Source organism: Monodon monoceros, unplaced genomic scaffold (genome assembly GCF_005190385.1).
Source record: "Monodon monoceros isolate NGI ecotype Baffin Bay Population unplaced genomic scaffold, NGI_Narwhal_1 Super_Scaffold_7, whole genome shotgun sequence".
Taxonomy (NCBI): domain Eukaryota; kingdom Metazoa; phylum Chordata; class Mammalia; order Artiodactyla; family Monodontidae; genus Monodon; species Monodon monoceros.
The window spans coordinates 5,079,604-5,100,720 of NW_021703784.1; the positions used below are offsets into that span (position 1 = coordinate 5,079,604).

Sequence of the window (21,117 nt, forward strand, 5' to 3'; positions counted from 1 at the left end):
CTTTCTTTCTTTCTTTCTTTCTTTCTTTCTTTCTTTCTTTCTTTCTTCCTTTCTTCCTTTCTTCCTTCCTTCCTTCCTTTCTTTCTTTCTTTCTTTCTTCCTACCTTCCTTCCTTCCTTTCTTTCTGTCTCTCTCTTTCTCTCTCTTCCTTCCTTCCTTCTTTGTGCGAGGTCTTAGTTGCAGCAGTCATGCTCCTTAGTTGAGGCATGTGGGCTCCTTCACTGTGGCATTAGAACCCTTGGTTGCAGCATGCATGTGGGATCTAGTTCCCTGACAAGGGATCAAACCCGGGTCCCCTGCGTTGGGAGCATGGAGTCCTAACCACTGCGCCATCAGGGAAGTCCCTGGTGGAACTTTCATTAATCGCTAGTTACTTTTGTACATCTTATCTCCTTTTCTCTTCAAATAACACGGGAAGAGGACCCGCTTCCCATTCTTCATTCATTTATCAGTTCGCTCATTCAACAAACACTGACTGTAGCCAGAGAGACAGACAGCTTTCTGACAATGGTTAACCATCCATAAAACATGGTGGTGTGCAGATGTAGAAAACAAACTTACGGTTACCAAAGGGGAAGTGGGGGGAGGGATAAATTAGGCGGCTGGGATTAACAGATACACACTCCTATATAGAAAATAGTTAAACAACAAGGACCTACCATATAGCAGAAGGAACTGTATTCAATACCTTGTAATAACCTATAATGGAAAAGAATAAAATATTTAGATACATACATATATACGTATAACTGAATCACTTTGCTGTACACCTGAAACTAACGTGATACTGCAAGTCAACTACACTTTAATTAAAACAAACAAGCAAACATGGTGGTGTGTAGGTGACTTCTTTAACAGCCATTCTCCTGTCCTTTATTGCAGGGCTCACCACTGTATTGCTTGTTCCCTCGGAGCGGGGGTTTTCCTCTGGGTACCCCTGCTTGGTCAAGTGTCCCCTCATTTCCAGCTGCTCTTGCTGGCCAGGGCTCCCTACCAGCCTCTCCATCACCCAGCCTCCCTGAGCCTTGCACTTCATTGGATCTATCTCATTCACATTTTCTTCAGAGTCTCTGAGCTTTGAATATAGGTCAGCTGCTTCTACACTTTTAAAAACTTTAAAACCCTTGACCAAGTGAATAAATGCTAAAAATAAACGGTAAAAAAAAAATTTTTTTTTTTTTTGCCAAGCCATGTGGCATACAGGATCTCAGTTCCCCGACCAGGGATGGAACCCATGCCCCCTGCATTGGGATCACAAAGTCTTAACCACTCAACTGCCAGGGAAGTCCCCCAAATGGGTCGTTTTTGGATCATGGAAACAAACACTCAGAAACACGTCTATTTCTTACACACATTTCCATGCACGATATTGAGTTCAAAATACATGAAGTTTATGGCCACTGCACATTGTAGAAAACGTAAACTTAACTTTAAAAGATTAGGGGGGAAAAGGCCCACAAATGCGCATGATAGGAGCATGCGCTATTTCCCTGTCACCTCTGAGACTTGGCATTTATGAATTCACCACGAGTTGTTTTCATACCATCACTGGATGTTTACTTCGTCATTAGTTGCGTGAACAGGTAAAAATCGTGTTCAGCTGCATCTTGGAGGAAAATAGCTTCTCTCTCTCTTTCTCTCTCTCTCTCTCTCCCCTCTCTCTCTAGAGGGTCAATGGAGTCCAATGGGTGGCGCTGGATATAAAGTTGTGAACAGGTCACACCACGTCCCTGCGCTTGTGCACTTCCAGCCAGAGGAGGGCACGAACTTTTACTCTTTCGAGAACCATTTGTAGAGTTTCTCTAATGGTGGATCTGGGAGCTGAGAATTCAGAGGAAAGCAAGACAGGCTGCTTTCGTGGAGTGGATATATTCGACTAGAGGGGAGCTAGACAAGAAGTGAACACATAATAAATAGGCGGATAAATGAGATGACATCTTATATTGATGAGATGCGAGCAGCGGGGTTGACTGAGACCATGGTGCTACCTGGGATTGGATGCTGAACGGCCCTCAGAGGAGGTGACCACGGAGCTGAGTCCTGACGGACGGAAAGGAGCCAGGACAGCCCCAAAGGAGGAAACAGCAGGTGCAAAAGACCGGGGCAGGGGCAGTGTGGCACGTGGTCTGAGCACCACCGTTGGTGGAAGCACAGTGATGTGAGGTTGGTCTGGGCAGAGCCCAGGTTATACAGGACCTTGTGGTGGTTAGGACGAGGGGATGCCAAGGAAGGCTTCCGCCAGGCAGCAACACGATCTGATTTACACAAGAAATACCTGCCTCTGACCTGGCGAAGGTGTCAGGGGGAGGAGAGAGAGAGACAGCAGGGACATGAGCGAGCAGAGGTTATTTCTGCAGCTAAGCAGGAGTGATGGTGGTTTGGACAGCAGTGGCAGTGATGGAGATGGAGCCAGGAGGACAAAGGGGTTCTGGATATATTTTGTAGGAAGAGCAGAGAAGACTTGCTGATGGATTGGACGCAGGGGTGAGAGACAGAAAAGAATCAAGATCGAATCAAGTTTTCCTCAATTGTTTTGCCATTGACAGAGCTGAGGAAAGCACGAATTCAAAAAAATAAATATATAATAAACTATATTTGGTGCTAAGAAAGAAAAGAAGAGGGTGCTAAGCTCATTTTGCTGGAGTAGAATCTCAGCTACAGATGCCCGGTGGAGATGCACCTCTCAACCCCACCCAGGGCTCATGGGGTCTGAACTCCTGCTAAGAGCTTTTGGAGAAAGGATTGTGCCAGACGCCAATCACAAGCCCTGTGCTCCAGCAGCCTCTGCTTCTGGAAGGCTGGTCATGCTAACCTCAGAGGAAATTCAATTGGTTTGGCATAATTGGATCTTCGTGGTCTAATCTAATCTGGTCATTTTATGGGCAATCTTTTTCTTTTTGATCGTCAGTCTTTTCCCCCAGCTTTGTTATTCTTCCCTAGCAGCCAGATAAACAAAGTCTTCGCCCTTTGGGCTTCATGTTTGCAAACACACTCCTTACAGGCCCCCTTAAAGCAGCCCGGCGTCCGCTGCCTTCCCCTCCCAGAGGTTCTGGGGGGAGAGCCTTCCTGAAGTGCCAGGGAGGACAGGGCTAACAGAGGCAGAAGAATACTGCCCATGGCCTGGCATCTCCCCCCGGCGGGGCCACACGCCCGCCCCTGCATTTTCTCTGCAGCTCACGTGGGCCCTTCCGAGTCTGTCCTCGGATCCGGCAAGGAGAGCCAGCTGCCTCCTCCAAACCAGACCTGGCAGTTCAAATGATTCCTCAAATGCCAAATCGACACCGGCTGTCTCTTCATGAAGCCCCGTCAGCTCTGCCAAGCACGGAAGGAAGCTGACCTCACTGACGTCCCCACGTGCTGGGCCCTCTGCACCGAATCCCATCTCAGCTTGTGAAACAGGCATTCTTATCTCCATGTTCATGGAGAACACTCAGGTTCAGAGAAGCAAAGTCATTTATCCTGTTGACAAGTGGAAGGAGTGGGGTTTAAACGGAGTCCACACCACCTCCCAGCCTGACCTTCGCTACCTTTGTGACACCTGCTGACCCCCCTCTTCGCTTCGCCAGCCCTACCTCCTGGCCTTCTGCAACGATGTCCTCAGTCTTAGCGCCCACAGCTCGGACCCCACAGCCCCCAGGCACCGGAGAGCCAGCATTGCGTTCAGTGCTAAGCCCACTGGTCTTTTCAGTTCCTAGTGGCCTTTCTTCCGTCCTCGCTTCTCCATCTGGCCCAGGGGAGCCCGAGCAAAGGGGACCAAGCCAGGACCAGAGTGATGCTGTGAAAAACCCATTGCTGAAAATGGGCACAGTCACTGGGAGTGTGGATGGACTGGAAAAATGAACCAGGAAACAGTGGCTCTGGCTCTGCAATTTAAGGCTGCACGGAGCAGCGAGATACACAGACAGGAAAAGAAAGGAAGGAAGGAAGGAAGGAAGGAAGGAAGGAAGGAAGGAAGGAAGGAAGGAAGGAAAGGAAGAAGCAAACGTAACTCACCACAAACTCCAGGGTCTTTATTGCTCCTAAGCTTTTCTTAGTGACTTTCCATTTTGTCTTGTTTATTTCCAGGTTTAATAGATTACATTGGGGAATTAGGTCTGTGAAAACGCAGGCAGTCAGCTCAGACGGGCATCAGTCAGCGGCAGAGCTGGAATTCAAGTCTGACTCCAGACCACGTGTTTCCAGGCCAGAGGCTCCGGGGAGCCTGCACACGCTCTGCAGGTAGACTGGCCTCTTTTTCTCTTTGTAGGAAGTAGTGTTCACCACAGGACAAGAGCCACAGTTTAGTTTCTTTGCCCCCCAAATGTCATTTATTTGTGATGATCCAGGATTGGTCCTGATGGTGTGTCATCAAACAGGTCATTGTGATCTATGTTAATGCAGGTGAGATGATGTTTTTTTTTAAGGTCGGCAACTGAAAATAGAGGGGTGGCCCGTGTTCAGGAAGCGTACATGGAAATCCAGCCCTGCCCTTGAGAAAGGGGCCGGGCCAACCTCCGGCAATGCACAGTGGGTGGTTTTCTGTCCCTCCTTTGAGAGGCCTCGAATTTGGACTCCACACAGCTCTTCCCCCCCAGCTGTCACCAAGGAAGCAGCCAAGACCCCCCACCCATCCTTATCTACCTCACGCCCCCTCCTCCCTCCTCCGTGTGTGTGGGCAGAGGCGGAAGGATATGCGGGAATGTGGCCTCACGAGTGCTTTCAGTGGTGCGATGGGATTCTGGCTCATCTGTGAGGTTGCTGAGTCCCCACAGAGGCCGGGCTAAGAATGGATAACTAATGTCACTGACTCCAGGAATACAACAAGGGCCATGGGCAAGGAACAAAAGTCAAGAAAAAATAAAGATTAAAATATGTACTGAGTAAAGGGGACTCTGCCCTGGCGGCCCGGCTGTTAAGACTGCGCCTTCCGATGCAGGGGGTGCGGTTCGATCCCTGGTCGGGGAGCTACGATCCCAAGAGCCTCGCAGCCAAAAACCCGAAACATAAAACAGAAGCAGTATTGTAACAGATTCAATAAAGACTTTAAAAATGGTCCACATCAAAAAATATATATATATTTTTTTAAAAAATGTACTGTGTGAAGGAAAGAGCAGGAGAGAATGGGACTGAGCTCCCACGAGTGTGAAAGAGGGGGAGGGAGTGTGGGCAGACGTGGCCAGCACAGTGGACCGAGGGGCAGCCTGACGAGGCCAAGGCCGCGTGAATTCCCGTCCGCCTCCGGGCGACCCATCAGATGGCGCGTGGGTCCGCGAGGACCTTGGCCCGACCTCCTGCCCTGGGAGCTGCGAGGGGCGAGTGGGCAGAGCTGACCCAGGGCTAAACCCTGAGCTGCCAGGTCAGGGTCACGGCGTGCGGGACCCAGGAGAGGGTGGACGGCGGGGCGGCACCACGCTCTGCCTCGGCTGCTTCCCCAGTCACCACCGGCCGGGCTGGAGGAGAAGGGCTTGCCCACAGATGCCGGCAGAGGCGCAGTCTCTCCTTTGCTGGCAGAGCGCGTGTTGAGGGTGAGGACGCACAGAAGCATCTTTGGGTGCCTCCAGACTCTTATGACCAAGGAAGTAATTTGGATGTGGTGCCTCCAGAATCACGGTGGCACTTGCTATAGGAGGAGGGGGCCAAATTCAGCCGAGGGCCCTACAAGGGCCGAGCGTGGTGCTTCCGGCTGGCGCTGGGAGAGAAGGGAGGAGGAGAGATGGAGAGGAAGAAATTGGAGAGGCAGGCCACAGATGGGGGCAGTTTGCCGAGTCCTGCCGTGCAAGAGGTACCTGATGTGGATTTTTCCTGTACCGGCTCTGTTGAAACAGTACAATATGATACGATACAATACAATATTGATATAATATAATATAGTATAATATAATATAATATAACACATTCCTATACCATGAAATCCACCCACTTAAAACTACAATAGTGGGTTTTGGGTGTAGTCACAAAGGTGGACAGCCATCTCCACCATCAACATTAGAACTGTTTCATCACTTCAAAAAAGACACTCCGTACCAATTACAGTCAGTCCGCACTTCCCTCTCCCGCCACCACTGGGAACTACTGATCTAACTTTCTCTCTATGTAGATTTGTCCGTTCTACACATTTGTACAAATGGAAAAACACCATATCTGGCTGCTTTCACTTAGCATAATGCTTTCAAAACTCACCGTGTTGTAGTATGTATCAGTACTTCATTCCTTTTTTATGGTTGAATAATATTCCATCGTATGGACAAACCCTATTTATTTATTGATTCATCCGTGGATGGACATTTGGGTTGTTTCCAATTTCTGGCTGTTACGAACAACGTCGCTATCAACATCTGTGCACAGCTTTTTATGTGGACATGTGTATTTTCCAGTGAATCCCCTTGGCAACAAATAGGCGTTATAATCACCAATTTATTAGGAAAAACTGCGGAGAGGTTAAGTAACCTTTTTGAGATGGAAAAACTTCTTGTGATTCAGTTTGATTACGATTAGAAGGGCAAATAAGAAGAAGTAAAGTGGAATTTCACTTCACCTTTTCCAGGACACTATACACACCAGTGAGTAAAAGGGAGGAGAGGAATGAGGAAAAGTGCGTCAGCAGGCCTGCCGTGGGCTCCGTGGGCCCTCTTGGGGGCAGGTCTCGGCGAGGCCTTGGGTTTGCCCACCCTGGCCCGGCTCTGAGTCTGGGAGAGGACTTCCTCCCACTTGCTCTCTTGTTTCAGGGGCAGACACTTGTCAAAAGCAGCGCAAGACAGTTGCTGGAGCAGCTCGTCACACTGTGAGGACGCAGGTGGGACGTCTCTGCAGCAATGTCCCCGCTCTCAGAGGATCCCCTGGGGTGGGCCCTGCCCGGTGACAAGAAGAGCCCCAAAGGGAGAAATTCAGCACAGGCCCAAGGGCGGCTCTAGGACGCGGAACTACAGGGTCATGGGGGCTGCTGACTCTGCTTCCCTCTGCCTCCAGGGCTTTCCCAGAAAGTTCCTGGACATGGGAGGGTGGGTGACGTGCCGCCCCATTAATGCAACTCCCGTGGCTCGGTGGAACCCAAGCCAAAGCTGGTAATCATTGACCCTCAGAAGCTCCCGGGGCAGAGCGGCAGGATCCACAGGAGTGCGGGCTCTGCAGCTAATCCCCTGCCCTGTGGTTAGAGCCTTGCCCTTCTCATTACCTTTCCGGGAAGCATGCTGTTATTGCAGCCTGGACACTGGTGAAGAAAAGCCCAGAATTTAAAGGCATCACAGATAATGACACGGTTGGATCTTTCATTCACTGTATGGCTGTAACTTGAAAGAGAAGTTAGAGCTGGAGGTTGCATTCCTGAAGGTGTTAATGGCTGGATCACTTTGCATGCCTAAGTGCTGTCTGAGCTCTTTCTATCCATCTGTAATAGATATGAATGGGCCCATTTTTCAGATGAGGAAATGGACACACTGAGAGATGGGATGGTACCGCGAGTGAGGGCTAGTGACTGACCAACTCCAGATTCAAACCCCACACACCCACCTCTTAAATCCTGCCCTGTAGGCCCGTTGCTGGGGCAGGAAACATAAGCTAGCATATAGGACTGAAAGGCCTTCAGAGGTCCCCTCCAAACTCAGGAACCTGGGGTTCTGCGCCTTCTCTTTGCATGTCTCTTGGAACAGGGATGGCCCAACATGACACCCTTCACCCGTGGGTACAGCCTCATGACTAATAGTCCCCCAGTGCCAAACTCAAGGCATCAGAATTATTCCTCTATATTATAAATCTTCAAGGCTTAGGATTCTATATGTTTTCTTAAAAACAAAGTGTACTTTCTTGTTGCAGACACTCAGGAAAGTATGTTCAGGGCCTCTAGTCCACATGGAATTCATTCCTTTTTGGGCTGGAAAGACTGAATTGATGTAATACCAACCCAAACCACAGAAAACTAGAAGGGTCAGACTAATAACGGGGTCACTGCACACATATAAATACAACTTTTGGTAAACATTAAAATTCTTTTATTAAACATCAGTGCCATTTGAGGTGGGTGCTTGAGAGAGATTTAAAAATTATTTTATTACATATGTGTCCAGTTTTCAGAAAAACAAACTACACTCATCCCCCAATACACATACTTTTACAAGCCAAACAAGTGAGAAAATGATTATTTTATTTGAAAAAGTGATTATTTGCTTTATAAACGTATTCAGTAAAGGATTCCTTTAAATATCTAATATTCTAGTGCATATATCATACAACTTACTCTACACAAGCAATTTCTGTTCATATATTATCTTTCGAGAACACCATTTATTGGTTTTGGTTTCAGTATAAGATTTATATCTAGACTTGTATAATGATATTTTCATTGTAATGGATTTCTTTTGAATAGAAATGAGAATAAAAGGCTATGAGACTAGAAATGCCTTTGGGTCCTTGTGTTAATTTAATTTTCAGCTATAGGTTCACCAGAAACTAGAATTCAACGGTTAGGACAGTGGTGCTCAGGACGTCTGGCCTGAGTGCATGGTGGAGACCTGAGAACTGACCCTCCCACCCCTTCCATGGCGGAGGGTTCCATCTGGTCCTGGGACAGACTGAATGGAATGTCACCCGATTCTCTAGGGACCTGTCATCTCTCTCCAGATGATAACCATATTTGTTGTGTTTTACAACGTATTTTCCATACTGTGTTTTCACCCCCAATCCTGAGCCCAGCAAAGGCAACTTGGCAAATTCCAAGCCCAACAACTGGAACCCCAAAGCCAGAAGCCCTTGGGTCACTGCAAATTCCAGTCATACATGAAGCTTTGAAAATCATCTCCTGCACCTCTTCAGACAGAGGCAAGTGACTTCATGTCCACACTGGCTTCTCAGTAAACAAGCCAGTGGACAACCCAGGTTGCAAGAGGTTTCACACTCGTGGCTGGGCAGACACTGGGCTTCTTGCCCCAGAAGGTCCCTGCTTCAGGGCACCATTGAACTGTGCTCTAGAGGGCGCTGTTCACAAAGGATACAGCTGGGAGGCCCTCCACCCAGGTCTTAATGACCATTTCACAGTCTGCAGAGGCTTTTCTCAGCCCTGGGCTTCCCTTCATTCATTTTGAGCTGTGCAACCTCACGTTTCCCTTGGTTTATCCTCTTCACTTTGGCTCAATCCATGCATAGCCAACAAAGCCATGCCTTCTTTTGGTAAAGTACAAAACTCCCTAAAGTTGAGAAGATAGACTCCTTAGAAAATCTTTAGAATAAAAGCCAAGAAGACCCAACCCTGTGACTGTGAGTTTCTCTCGTCCTCTAGGGTTCTCTCACTCTGTGGTCACCATTCCCCACAGCCCCCAGGGATGTGTGGCTGTCCCTTCAAAACTCTGAATCAGGCAGAGATGAAGGGCCCCCTCTAACGGGGGTCCCTTTGCAGAACCAAGACATGCTGACATTTCCAAAATACTTCAAAAAACAACTTTGAAAATACACATAGAATTAGTGTCAACTTCCAAAGCACAGGTTTCCTACTCCACAGCAAAGGCATGCTGCCACCAAAGACTGGTGAGACCCTGCGGACACCTGGCTTGGGGCCAGCCTCACAGACTCCCAGGCTGGCTGTCCTGGTGGGAATATCACATCTCTTGATGCTTCCTGCTGGGTCCCAATCCAGGTGCCAGGAAGTGATACAGGTCTTTGTGGGGAGAGTAGAATTATCTGAGGATGACCAACGGCCCTTGTAAACTAGCTAGCTAGACAGAACTTAAAAACTGAACTTGAATATTTTAACTCCTTTTAATGACTTTGTATATTTAAATTTGGTCCTTCATTTTCACATCCTGATACAAAAGCCTGCAAATATACATATGCGAGTGTGACCCCTGGAAGCAATGGTGTGGAATCATCAATTGGTTATCGAACGGCTTTATGACCTCTCAGTTACACCTCTTCTGCCTTTTGGGGTGTCAATGCCTCCCAGCCAAAGAGCAGCAGGGGTTGACTTGTCTTAGGTAGTGAGCACACGCCCCTGAGGAATGGTGGGGAGCCTCGCTTGAGAGAGTGTTAGACAGCACATAATCAAGATTTGGGCTTGTTCTAGGTGATTTGGGAGAGTTAAGGAAGCAATACACTGCTCTGGGTTAGATGTCAAGAAATAGGGGTAATTCTGTGATGGAGTATGTTAATAAATCTTATTATCTAGAAGCAGAGAAGACCCGTGTAAGGCTAAAGCTGTTATTGGTAAAGGAGCAGGGATCACTCACGGTGCCAGCACAGGGGGACATGTGGTCGTTTTCATGGTTTAGACCATGTTCATGTTTCTGTCTGTGTTCAGACATGATTCTGATGTTGATATCCTGTGAAACCGGGTTCAACAAGAGAACACCAAGACCCAGCTGTGAGCCCCAGGACAGCTCCCGGCAACACTGAGACCTAGACGTAGTGCCAGGCTGGCTCCCAGCTGTCTGGAGCTGCTTTCTCCTTTTCAACGGCGTCTGTAGATTGTCAGTGATACAATCAAATGCTACTTAATGTCTGTGGTAAGAGAAGAAGGGCATCACCCCTGGTAGTGCACCAAGGAAAATTCTCTCCCTCTATCCTGTTCTCACCCCTCCAGGATAAGGCTTCCGCCCTGATGATGGGCAAATCCTTTATACAGACGTGTTTGGCTTTCTCAGGTCTATTCCACAGGTCAGGATGGGCTCTGAAGCCAGTACAGTTCACAGACATCGACGTGTTGTCAGAACCTTTGTCGCCCTCTCTCTCAGGAGCCTTGTCCCTCGCCTGCGTGCCATTGCCCCACGCAGCCCCTGTGACTCTGCAGAGCAGACCCTCAGCGGCCTGGGCGGTGACGCCTGGTGAAGCTGCTGCTCAGGTTTAAACTTCTGAGCTGGTAATAACAGTCGCTACTGTTTATTGTGTAATTGCTGTGTTCTAGGAACTTTACATATGCGATTGCATTTAAACCACGCTACAGCCTTTGAGAGCATATTCTCACAGTCATTTCACAGGTGAGGAAGCTGAGGCCCAGTTAGCCTAAGTGGCTTGCTCAGGTCACCTGGCCATCAAGTGACAGATTCAAGTCCATGTCTGCGCTCAGCCCAGCTGGACTTCCTCCAGTCTACCAGCTGCCTTTGGTTCTTACCTGTGCCACGAACGTCCTGCACCAGGGCTCCCACCCCATCTTGATCCCCACGCATGGCAGATCTCTATAGTTATTCAGGTGATGCTCCTGGACCGGCAGGCTCCAGAGACGCCTACAGGAGCCGGTGTGCCGTAGGAGAGCACCAACACCCCCAGACCTTATGATTCACTGGCTCTTGTTCCCAAACTCTGTCCTCTGGAAGGAACCAGGCACCTAGGAAAGTCTGTGCTGCATTCCCACCCTGGACACAAGCAACTTGTGGCTTCACAGGGGAGGGGGCCTGTGAGCACATTCGGCCCCAGGGAAAGGTGGGGTATTACTGAAGTGCAGTCCCAAATCTAGCTTGGAAGGGTCCTGAGGCTCATGCCCATGAGGCCAGGAATAATTATTTCCACCGGCCTTGCCAAGTTCTATGTAAGAACCCAGGCTGAGCCCAAGTGAGCAGCCTGGTAGAGCTAAAGACATCAGAGGTGATTTCTCTCGGAATATTGAACAAAAAGGAAACAATGCCCTCTGTCGACAATAGGTCTCCATATAAGTATCCCCAGGAGCTGGCTGACTGGATGCTCCTGGGCACTGAGGCTTTGCAAATCCAGCTGGGTGGCCATCCTCCAATAGCTTGAGGCCGTTTTCATAGAAAACAGGAAGTCCTCTGCGGTAACAGATGTATTTGTTTTAGCTCCTCAGCAAAGGTGTGTTAAAGAGTGTAAGCTTAACCTTCAGCCTGTTGCATCTCCTCTCTGGTGGCTGCTTGAAAACCCTGTCCTCAACCCCTTCGGGGCAGCAAACCTGCCGCATTGTAATTATCGGGTAGTGACTGAATGGCTACTCATCCTTGAGCAACTTGACAGCAGGGACTGTTACCTCTTTTGCTTCCTAGTGTAGCACCTGGCATGTAGTAAGTTCAATCAGTAGAGAGTTTGCTTGATTTCACTGATTAAGAAGGCGGAGACCTTGGGCCATGATCCCATTGCATGCCTTGCTACGGTAGGTCCTCAGGAAATGTTGGTTAATGGTCTGAAGCAAAGCCATCAATTTTCATGGCAGCTTGAATTTCTCCTCCAGCACCATTGCAAAGGGACTACAGAAAGTCATTTGACTTCTGCTCTCAGGCTCAATAACTCCTATTTCCTACCTCTGACAGACAATCTTGACTCTCAGAAATGTCCTGAGCGAATTCAGGTTGTGTGTGAGCTGTGAGAGGTTGGACTAATAGGCAGACTACAGCAACTGTTTTTTCATCTATAGAGAGGAACGATAGCCTTTGTAATTCTAAATATGAGATAAAAGCAACATCTATTTGCCGTCTCCTCTCTGGTCCAGTGGCTGCTGAGCGTCCCGGGGTGGGTAGAAGGCTGTGTGATATTGGCCATGGGAAACTCCAAATTCCCAATTGCTCGTTCTCAGGGGGTGGCCTGCAAAAGAACGGCCTCTGTCCTGGTTCTTTAAATATCATCAAGGAGCACAAACTGTAGGTACCTCACTTAAAATGCAGAGGGGTTTGGTTGCCATAGGTATTGCATGCAAATAAAGCATGCATTTTTATGGAGATTCAGGAGGAAAATGTTTATTTTCAAGAATTTGAAAGGCTGATCACCTGAAGAGAGTTCACACTTCTTTAGAAGTATCATGAGTTGTCCCCGAGGCAAGACTAGACCGGGTGTTGTTGGTATCAGTTTCTCCTCTAGGTCTAGATGAGAACATCTTGCAGGGCACACAGGCGCTAAGTGCACTGGCCCTTGCTGGTTCCAGCCGGTGTGTCGCGCTGTCCCCCAGCACTGTCACCTGTTTACTCAGCAATTCTTTCAGTTCCTCTGTGCCCCTGCCTCTGCCACATACACAATTCACAATTACGGTGCTGCACAAAAATGTCTCTTCCTAAATATCTCTATTGGACGGGGAGCCACGTAAGTGATAGCAGACTCATTGCTCTTATGCATGCTTTGTTTAATTGATTGATTGTCATTCAACAAACAGTTACAGAGTTCCTACCATGTGTGACGCTAATGCCATCTCCAGGCCTTGGTCTCCATAGCACTTCTCTGCTCCTCAAATAAGATCCTCCCAGAGCACATCCATGGTTTTCTACCCTGGCAGTTGTCATACTGCGTTTGACGGTTTATCAGCTCGTTTGCGTCTCGCACCTGGACTAGAAGGTTTTTCACAATGACAGGGACTGTACCATTTGGTAAATGATTACTTCCTTGATGTCTAACACACATGTTAGAATCCACACATCCCTGTTGCTTAATGATGGATAAATAAATTAATCGACACAAAAGTGAGTTTTCTGTCAGTTGAGGTGTTTTCGCAGGGGGTTGGGGGATGCCTGTCTAATAGAGATCTTTGGGCAGAGACGTGTCCTTTGGGTATTATACAAACCACACCACATTGTAATTGCTGAGTTACTGAGCTCACTTCCCCCTTCGACTGTGAGCTCCTTGAGAACAGGAACAGAGTTCTATTTGTCTTTGAAATCCTACACAATACACTCAATGTTCGGAAAGTTCATACAAAGTCTATTTTTTGAGAATGGACTGTTTACAGAAAAAAAGAATGCTGGAGCACTGAAGAAAAAAGATGGCAATAATATAATCCACTTGCTTTGCCAGGCCATTAAGAATGATTTGGTAAATATTAGCTAATGTCCAGCCCTATCCTTGCTATTAAGATTTACTGATTTCAACAGAAAGTGACCTAGAAACTGTGCGTGTTACATAATCCAGGGCCAATTTCTAATCACCCAATAGTTCCAAAAATACATATCGTGTCTGTCTGTGGTAGGATTAAATGCCATTGTCTAAGCAAAGTCAGATATAGGCCGTGTGTAATGGGACTGCCACGTGACTGATGGGTTTGGTCAGAGGATGAATTTATCCTGTATTCTTGCATTCTCTAGGTATAAATCTTCTCACTGTCTGAGTAAACAAATCAACAGCATTGGTTAACCCAGTGCATGTAGAAAGTACCTTCAGTAAATGCCAGATTTTACAAAATAAATCCAACAATAAAGGCTGCTTTTAAATCTCAATTTCTTAAACAACAGTGACTGCTGTGTAGAGAGATTAACATGCTATCTTGTTTCTTCCTGGTGTGATCTTATTTTTGTCTTACAAATATGTACTTACCTACGTCTGTATCATTCACCTGTATCTTTGTGAACGCTTAGAAGTCTCGGTATCTCAGTGTGTTTCAGGGAATATGCTGGGAGATCGATGATAACTAATTGTTTCAGGTGAAAGGTATTGGGCACAAACTAGGAGGAAGAGCGAGAGAGCTATAGAGCGTGGTAAAGGAGGGGAGGAAAATGCCAGAACAGAACCTGTGCCTGCTGCCCAGGGACCTTAGCTGGTGGCTTGTCAAGTCTTAGCATGATGGTATTCAAGCCATGTGAGGTTTGGGGAAAAAAATACATACCCAGCTTGGGGCTTGGCCTGAGAACGACCAATTACCTTGGTTTAAACCACACAGCTCCACTATCAAATTAATGTTTTCAGGCTAATACAAATTAGCATCGGTCCGCTGGCCAAAGCCTACCATAAATTAGGCTGGGTTTGAAAGAAATCAGCCTGCCTACAGAGACCAGCTCCCGACACTACCTCCTTGCTTCTCCCAGCCGTGGATGCTTCGGGAGAGAATATGCTTAAGACGTTGGTAAGTGTGGGCGATCTGGGGAAAGCTCTTTTTAAGCTGGGTGCTCTCGTTCCTGCTCTTTGCAAGGCCAGGCAGATAATATTTTCTCAGTAGTACAGGCATGGAAACCCAAACCCATCCAAGACATAAATCGGGGGGACTCATTTACTCTACAGAAATACTCTTTCTTTTCAAAAGTGAAATGAATTTAGGTGGGGCTACAAGAATAGTGGGGGAGAAAAGCTCAGAGGTTTCTGTGTCAGGAGTTACGTCTGGAATTATAATGCATGACAAAGAGGATGTGAATTTGGCTGATGAATGTTGGCTTTAGAAGTTATTGTTTTAGGTGAGATCCACCCTAGGAAGAGCTTTGTAAACAGTGTGAGCTTCCACGAACCTGGGAAAGGGAGAGAGTTCCCAGCGGATGGACACAAGGTTAGGGGAGATGTGAGCAGAGAAAAGGGAGAGATTGGGGAAGGAAGAGACCACTTCCCTTGGTGAGCCACACTTGGGACCATCCCCTCATACTCTTTGAGGACTTGAGGTCAATGAGGGTTGGGTGACATGAGGGGCAGGCCCCTCTGAGTGCACGGTCTGCTCTCCGGGTTACATTTTTTACTATCTTTAGAACCTGTCCTTCCAATCAGCACAGCCGTGGTTTTCTCATCACCACTTCTACCTGGGGTCTTCTTGTGTTTTCACCTGGTTTAAGGCCATGAGCAAAATGTGGTAGGATATCACTTTTGTTTAAAATTTATCACTAAGTTGGTTTCGCTTCCTAGTTTGTATGAATAAACACATTTTTGAAGGGGGATTTTGAAATCTATTTTAGAAACATATTTGCATTTGATTAAAAATACCACGAAGACATTGCCAACCATAACAGGCACACCTTGGGAGTGGGGTGAGCACAGATAGGGGAGGAGACCGTCTAGTGTTTATGACCCCGGGGGTTCATCAGTGCTGTCTGTTTGGGGGAAATCCCTTCAGTTTTGTGCTGTAAGATGGAAGTTACAGTAATGTCATCCATGAGACCTTTGTCCAGATGGTATTTTGAAGTGCTTAATTTATTCAAGGAATGATTCCATTTATGCTTATTGAATAAATAGTAAGTGCCCATGGTCTGTGCTGACAGCTGGGATAGAGGAGTGAATAAAACATGGCTCTACCTTTGTGCAGGATTCTTTAAATCAGAGTGCCCCATCCTTCAGCTTGCGGGCAAGGAAGGAAGTAGGAGATACCGATGGTGAGCATCTTACTATTCCTTTTGGGAATCTTGGCATCCCAGGCTTGTGAACCACTGAGAAAACTTCCGGGATCTTATGATACAACTTGACCAAAGAGTACTGAGGAACTCTGTTCTAAATAGTGTCGAGCAAAAAATAAAAAAAAAAAAAAGGAAGTTGACCAATGCTTCTCTTGAAATGTTTCAGAGAAATCTGGTGTTAGAATATGAAATGTTATAACTGAGACACAGGGAGGTAGAGATTTCTCTGACCTGGAAGCAGGGAAGCTTACACTCTAGTTGTCATCCTGCCATGATTAGGTCCCTGACTTTGCTGTTGTCTTAATTTTATTGAAGTATAGTTGATTTACAATGTTGTGTTAATTTCTGTTGAGGGACCTGACTTTGGAAATATCATTAAAATTTTCTTAGTTCTGGGCTTCCCTGGTGGCGCAGCGGTTGAGAGTCTGCCTGCCGATGCAGGGGGCGCGGGTTCGTGCCCCAGTCAGGGAGGATCCCACATGCCGAGGAGCGGCTGGGCCCGTGAGCCACGGCCGCTGAGCCTGCGCGTCCGGAGCCTGTGCTCCGCAACGGGAGAGGCCACAACAGTGAGAGGCCCGCGTACCGCAAAAAAATAAAAAATAAAAAATAAATTTTCTCAGTTCCTTCACTAGATAAATGAGAAAATTGAATTGAATTATAATTTCTCTTGCTATGTGAGTATCCACAGCGGTACATAAGATGGTTTAGGTAGTATACTGATGACCCTTTTTTTCACAGTTATTTATTTCTATATATTAACCAAAATGTAAATAGTGCATCAAGTTTCTGCTTTCACAGATAGTTTTGCTTAGCTTAAGACTAAATTTATTAAAGAAAAATTCATTTAAAGAATACTATCAAATAAATCATAGTACGGGCCATAACTTGTTATCATAAACATTTAAAAAAATTTATTTTATTGAAGCATAGTGGATTTACAATGTTGTGTTAATTTCCATTGTTCAGCAAAGTGATTCAGTTATACATGTATATACACATTCTTTTTCCTCTTCTTTTCCATTATGGTTTATCACAGGATACTGAATGTAGTTCCCTGTGCTATACAGTAGGACCTTGTTGTTTATCCATCCTACGTATAATAGTTTGCATCTGCCAACCCCAAACTCCCAATCCATCCCTCCCCCACTTCCCTTCCCCTTGGCAACCACAAGTCTGTTCTCTGTGTCTGCGTTATCACAAACATTTTTAACGTTGGGTGTGACTAAGGTCAGAAAACACATGGATGTATGCTGTCTCAGGTTCCTTTACATTTCTGTCTCCCTGGAATTATTTTTTCTCTTTATCTTTAAGCAATATGGTCTTGTAGTGGGAATTTTCTACTGACGATAGCATTATGGTATCCAGAACAAGGTTGTCAGCTTGCCCAAGCGATCATTCACCCAGATCGTATTGAATGGCAGTTTCATAGACAGTTGGCTCTTTCTGTGAGTCACTTAGTTCACTAGTGTTAGACACATAATTTTGTTCTGTTTTGTTTTTCTTTGATGTGATTTCAGGTCGGGTGTTGACAGAAAGAATGTTCAAACATCTTCAGAAATGGTTTGTCACTCACTTTCTTGGGCGTTCTGTGCAAAGAGCAAGGCTGGTCTCCAAAGACGGAAGGTGTAACATCGAATTTGGCAACGTAGAGGCACAGTCGAGGCTGATATTCTTTGTGGACATCTGGACGACTGTGCTGGACCTCAAGTGGAGATACAAAATGACCATCTTCATCACAGCCTTCTTGGGGAGCTGGTTCTTCTTTGGCCTCCTGTGGTATGCAGTCGCCTACATTCACAAAGATCTCCCTGAGTTCCATCCTTCTGCCAACCACACCCCTTGCGTGGAGCACATTAATGGCCTGACCTCAGCTTTTCTGTTTTCTCTGGAAACGCAAGTGACCATTGGCTATGGATTCAGGTGTGTGACGGAACAGTGTGGCACTGCCATTTTCCTGCTTATCTTCCAGTCTATCCTTGGGGTCATCATCAATTCTTTCATGTGTGGTGCCATTTTAGCCAAGATCTCCCGACCCAAAAAACGCGCCAAGACCATTACTTTCAGCAAGAATGCGGTGATCAGTAAGCGGGGTGGGAAGCTCTGTCTCTTGATCCGAGTGGCTAACCTTCGGAAGAGCCTCCTTATTGGCAGTCACATATATGGAAAGCTTCTGAAGACCACCATCACTCCTGAAGGAGAGACCATCATTTTGGACCAGATCAATATCAACTTTGTGGTTGACGCAGGGAATGAAAATTTATTTTTCATCTCCCCACTGACAATTTACCATGTCATTGACCACACTAGCCCCTTCTTCCACATGGCAGCAGAAACCCTTCCCCAGCAGGACTTTGAATTAGTGGTGTTTTTAGATGGCACGGTGGAATCAACCAGTGCCACCTGCCAAGTCCGGACATCCTACGTCCCAGAAGAGGTGCTCTGGGGCTATCGTTTTGCTCCCATGGTGTCCAAGACCAAGGAAGGGAAATACCGAGTAGATTTCCATAACTTTAGCAAAACAGTGGAAGTGGAGACGCCGCACTGTGCCATGTGCCTGTATAATGAGAAAGATGCTCAAGCCAGGATGAAGAGAGGCTATGACAACCCCAACTTCATCTTGTCCGAAGTCAGTGAAACAGACGACACCAAAATGTAACAGTGGCTTTTCAACATGGGTAAAGCAAAATCTAGAAGGTACCTAGTGACTAGAAACGTTATGGAGCAATCAAGAATTTGGGGGTATGACAGTGGGACAAGAGCCTTTAAAATCTCCCTGCGCAATGTCCCTGAACCCCATAACCATGATCCTACAAGACACATAGCTCTACAAGGCAACTGCACGAGAACATGCAATGGGTTTGTAGGAAACTGGAATATGGGAGACATAGGAGCTCACATAAAATCTTGAATAGGATTATTTGAAATCATGCAGTGTTGGTGGGAACAGACAAAAATCATTGAAAGCCTCATGGACAGACCAAATGAGATCTTTTTAAGAGTCTTCCCAAAGAAGATATAAGCTTTAGATAGGATCAGGGAAAAAAGATATTCTTATTTTGGTTCTACTGATAAGAAAGAAGCCACGTTTATTTTAACATTGGCTTGTATCAAAGGAAAAATTGTCTCCTGAGTTGGGGGAGATGAACCAATCAAAGTAATAAGAAAAGACGGATGCACAGTGAACATTTGTGAGGCTCTGGCCTTCTCCAGCCCTGGTTGTTGGCGCTTTCATCTAAGTCTGGGTCATGCCGTGTTTCCAGAGGAGCAAGGGGGAGGCTTGGCCCATGGACTCCGCATCTCTACATACAGGAGAGGAGCACAGGGCCCAGCCTGCTCGACGGCACCTCCAGAGCCTGTGGTCAAGCTGGGTGTTGGCCCAAGGACATTTACACAGAGTCTAAATCACCACTCTACAATCTCAATGAACACTTTCCTGCAAGAAAGAATGTTTGATTTGAAAATGAGGGTGATATTTCTTCCAATTTGTGTTAGATGGGATAAGGGGCTTCAAATCTGTTAAAACACTACTTCCTGATCTTCCAAGAAGGCAGTGAGGAGTTTGAAGGAGCAAAGACAGTTTAGAAGGGAAAATACTGCTAATGCTTCTGAGAAAAATATACCTTGTGTTTTTCACCCGAGGGTTTGTAACTGAAATGCTGTTTCTAAAGGAGAAGTATGAAAGGGAAGGGAATGGGATATGACCCCACAGTAAGGAAAGTGCTAGGTCTTCCTTCCTCTGAGGGCCAACACCACACCTTCATCAGACAGACCAATGTAATATGAGGATTGATCTGCAGGGGAAGCTTTCACTGCGAATGTCCTGTTCAGCTCCCTGCTCACGTTATTTTGAATGTATTCTCGGAAAGGTGGCGCCCAAAGCTGCTTAGGAAGCAAAATGCTGCCAGTGTGCGGATTGATACGTTAAATCTCTGGGCTTCCCTGGGGGCGCAGCGGTTGAGAGTCCGCCTGCCGATGCAGGGGACACGGGTTCGTGCCCCGGTCCGGGAGGATCCCACGTGCCGCGGAGCGGCTGGGCCCGGGAGCCATGGCCGCTGAGCCTGCGCATCCGGAGCCTGTGCTCCGCAGAGGGAGAGGCCACAACGGTGAGAGGCCCGCGTACCGCAAAAAAACACATTAAATCTCTGAAACTGTGATGTAAGTTTGTCTTGAATCCAGCCTGCCCAGGAGGACACGACCTCGGGTGCAGATGTGCCCCGTCCCATGCAGCCCCATCAAACCACTCCGGTGTGAGTCTAGGCATGTAGTCATGGATACCGATGACTTTATTTTCGCAGGCCTGGGGTTGAGTTTGTACAGATTCACACGGACACTCTGGTCCTCCCGACAAAAATGAGGAGTCTCATGGGTTCAGAGTTGCACACTTTGTCCGTGGCCATAACGGTGGACACGATGGGACCATGTGGGAGATTACTCTGTGCGTGTAAGTGTGTCGGCATCGCCATTTAATCTGCTGACAAAGCTAAAGGAAATCGGGTGTAACAAGCTCGAGGGAGCTGGAACTCTCTGCTGGCCCATTGTCATGAGGGTTTATGACTCTGTAGTGTCTTTATAGACGGAAGGGTCAGGAGACATGCCTTCTAGTCTGTTCTGCTCCTTTTAGCAGATGTTGGGGGATGCTGGTAGTGAAGTGATCATAGGCAATCCATTCCTCTTGATCATTAGGAGAGCAGGACAACCGGGATCTTTGCAAATGGCCTTTCTTTCTGGGTTATTCGATGGAAGACGTCTGCTTCCAAATATTCCTTTATTAGGATTGAGGCATTCTGCCCTTTGAAGTCTACTTTTTAATGCAAATTCCCATTGAACCTTTAGCAGCTGTTAACATACTTACATCCAACAAAGCCCCGAGGAAATGAGGCCCTGCAGGCACCATGCAATGGTCCTAAGGGGTGGCTGGAACCCCAAAGCAGCATAAGAACTCTGGACATTTGGAGAGAAAGGGTTACCACAGGCATAGGAACTCAGTGAGTAAATAAATTAAATGGAAAACAGAAGGTTCCAGAAGGCCAACTTGCCCATAGTTTAATGCCAGTGCTAAAGGCAGGCTTTCTATTCCAATGTGGTAACAGCGTTCCCACCAGGGCCTGATCACACAGGCACTGCTACTGCTACAGGTGTGCCATAT

General features: G+C 47.0%; 1 protein-coding gene across 2 annotated transcripts in view; it reads left to right on the top strand.

Moving 5' to 3' along the window:
- KCNJ1 (potassium voltage-gated channel subfamily J member 1) overlaps window positions 1-19,604 on the top strand; it is a 30,062-nt gene extending 10,458 nt beyond the window's left edge. Inside the window, exons 2-3 of one of the 2 annotated variants that reach the window (XM_029206953.1) lie at window positions 4,066-4,218; window positions 17,489-19,604. In XM_029206953.1, the coding sequence (XP_029062786.1) occupies window positions 17,509-18,627 (1,119 nt within the window). In that variant the 5' untranslated portion in view covers window positions 4,066-4,218; window positions 17,489-17,508 and the 3' untranslated portion in view covers window positions 18,628-19,604. The remainder of the gene's footprint in view (window positions 1-4,065; window positions 4,219-17,488) is intronic. The other variant, XM_029206952.1, reaches the window with a different exon arrangement.
- The last annotated feature ends 1,513 nt before the right edge of the window (window positions 19,605-21,117 follow it).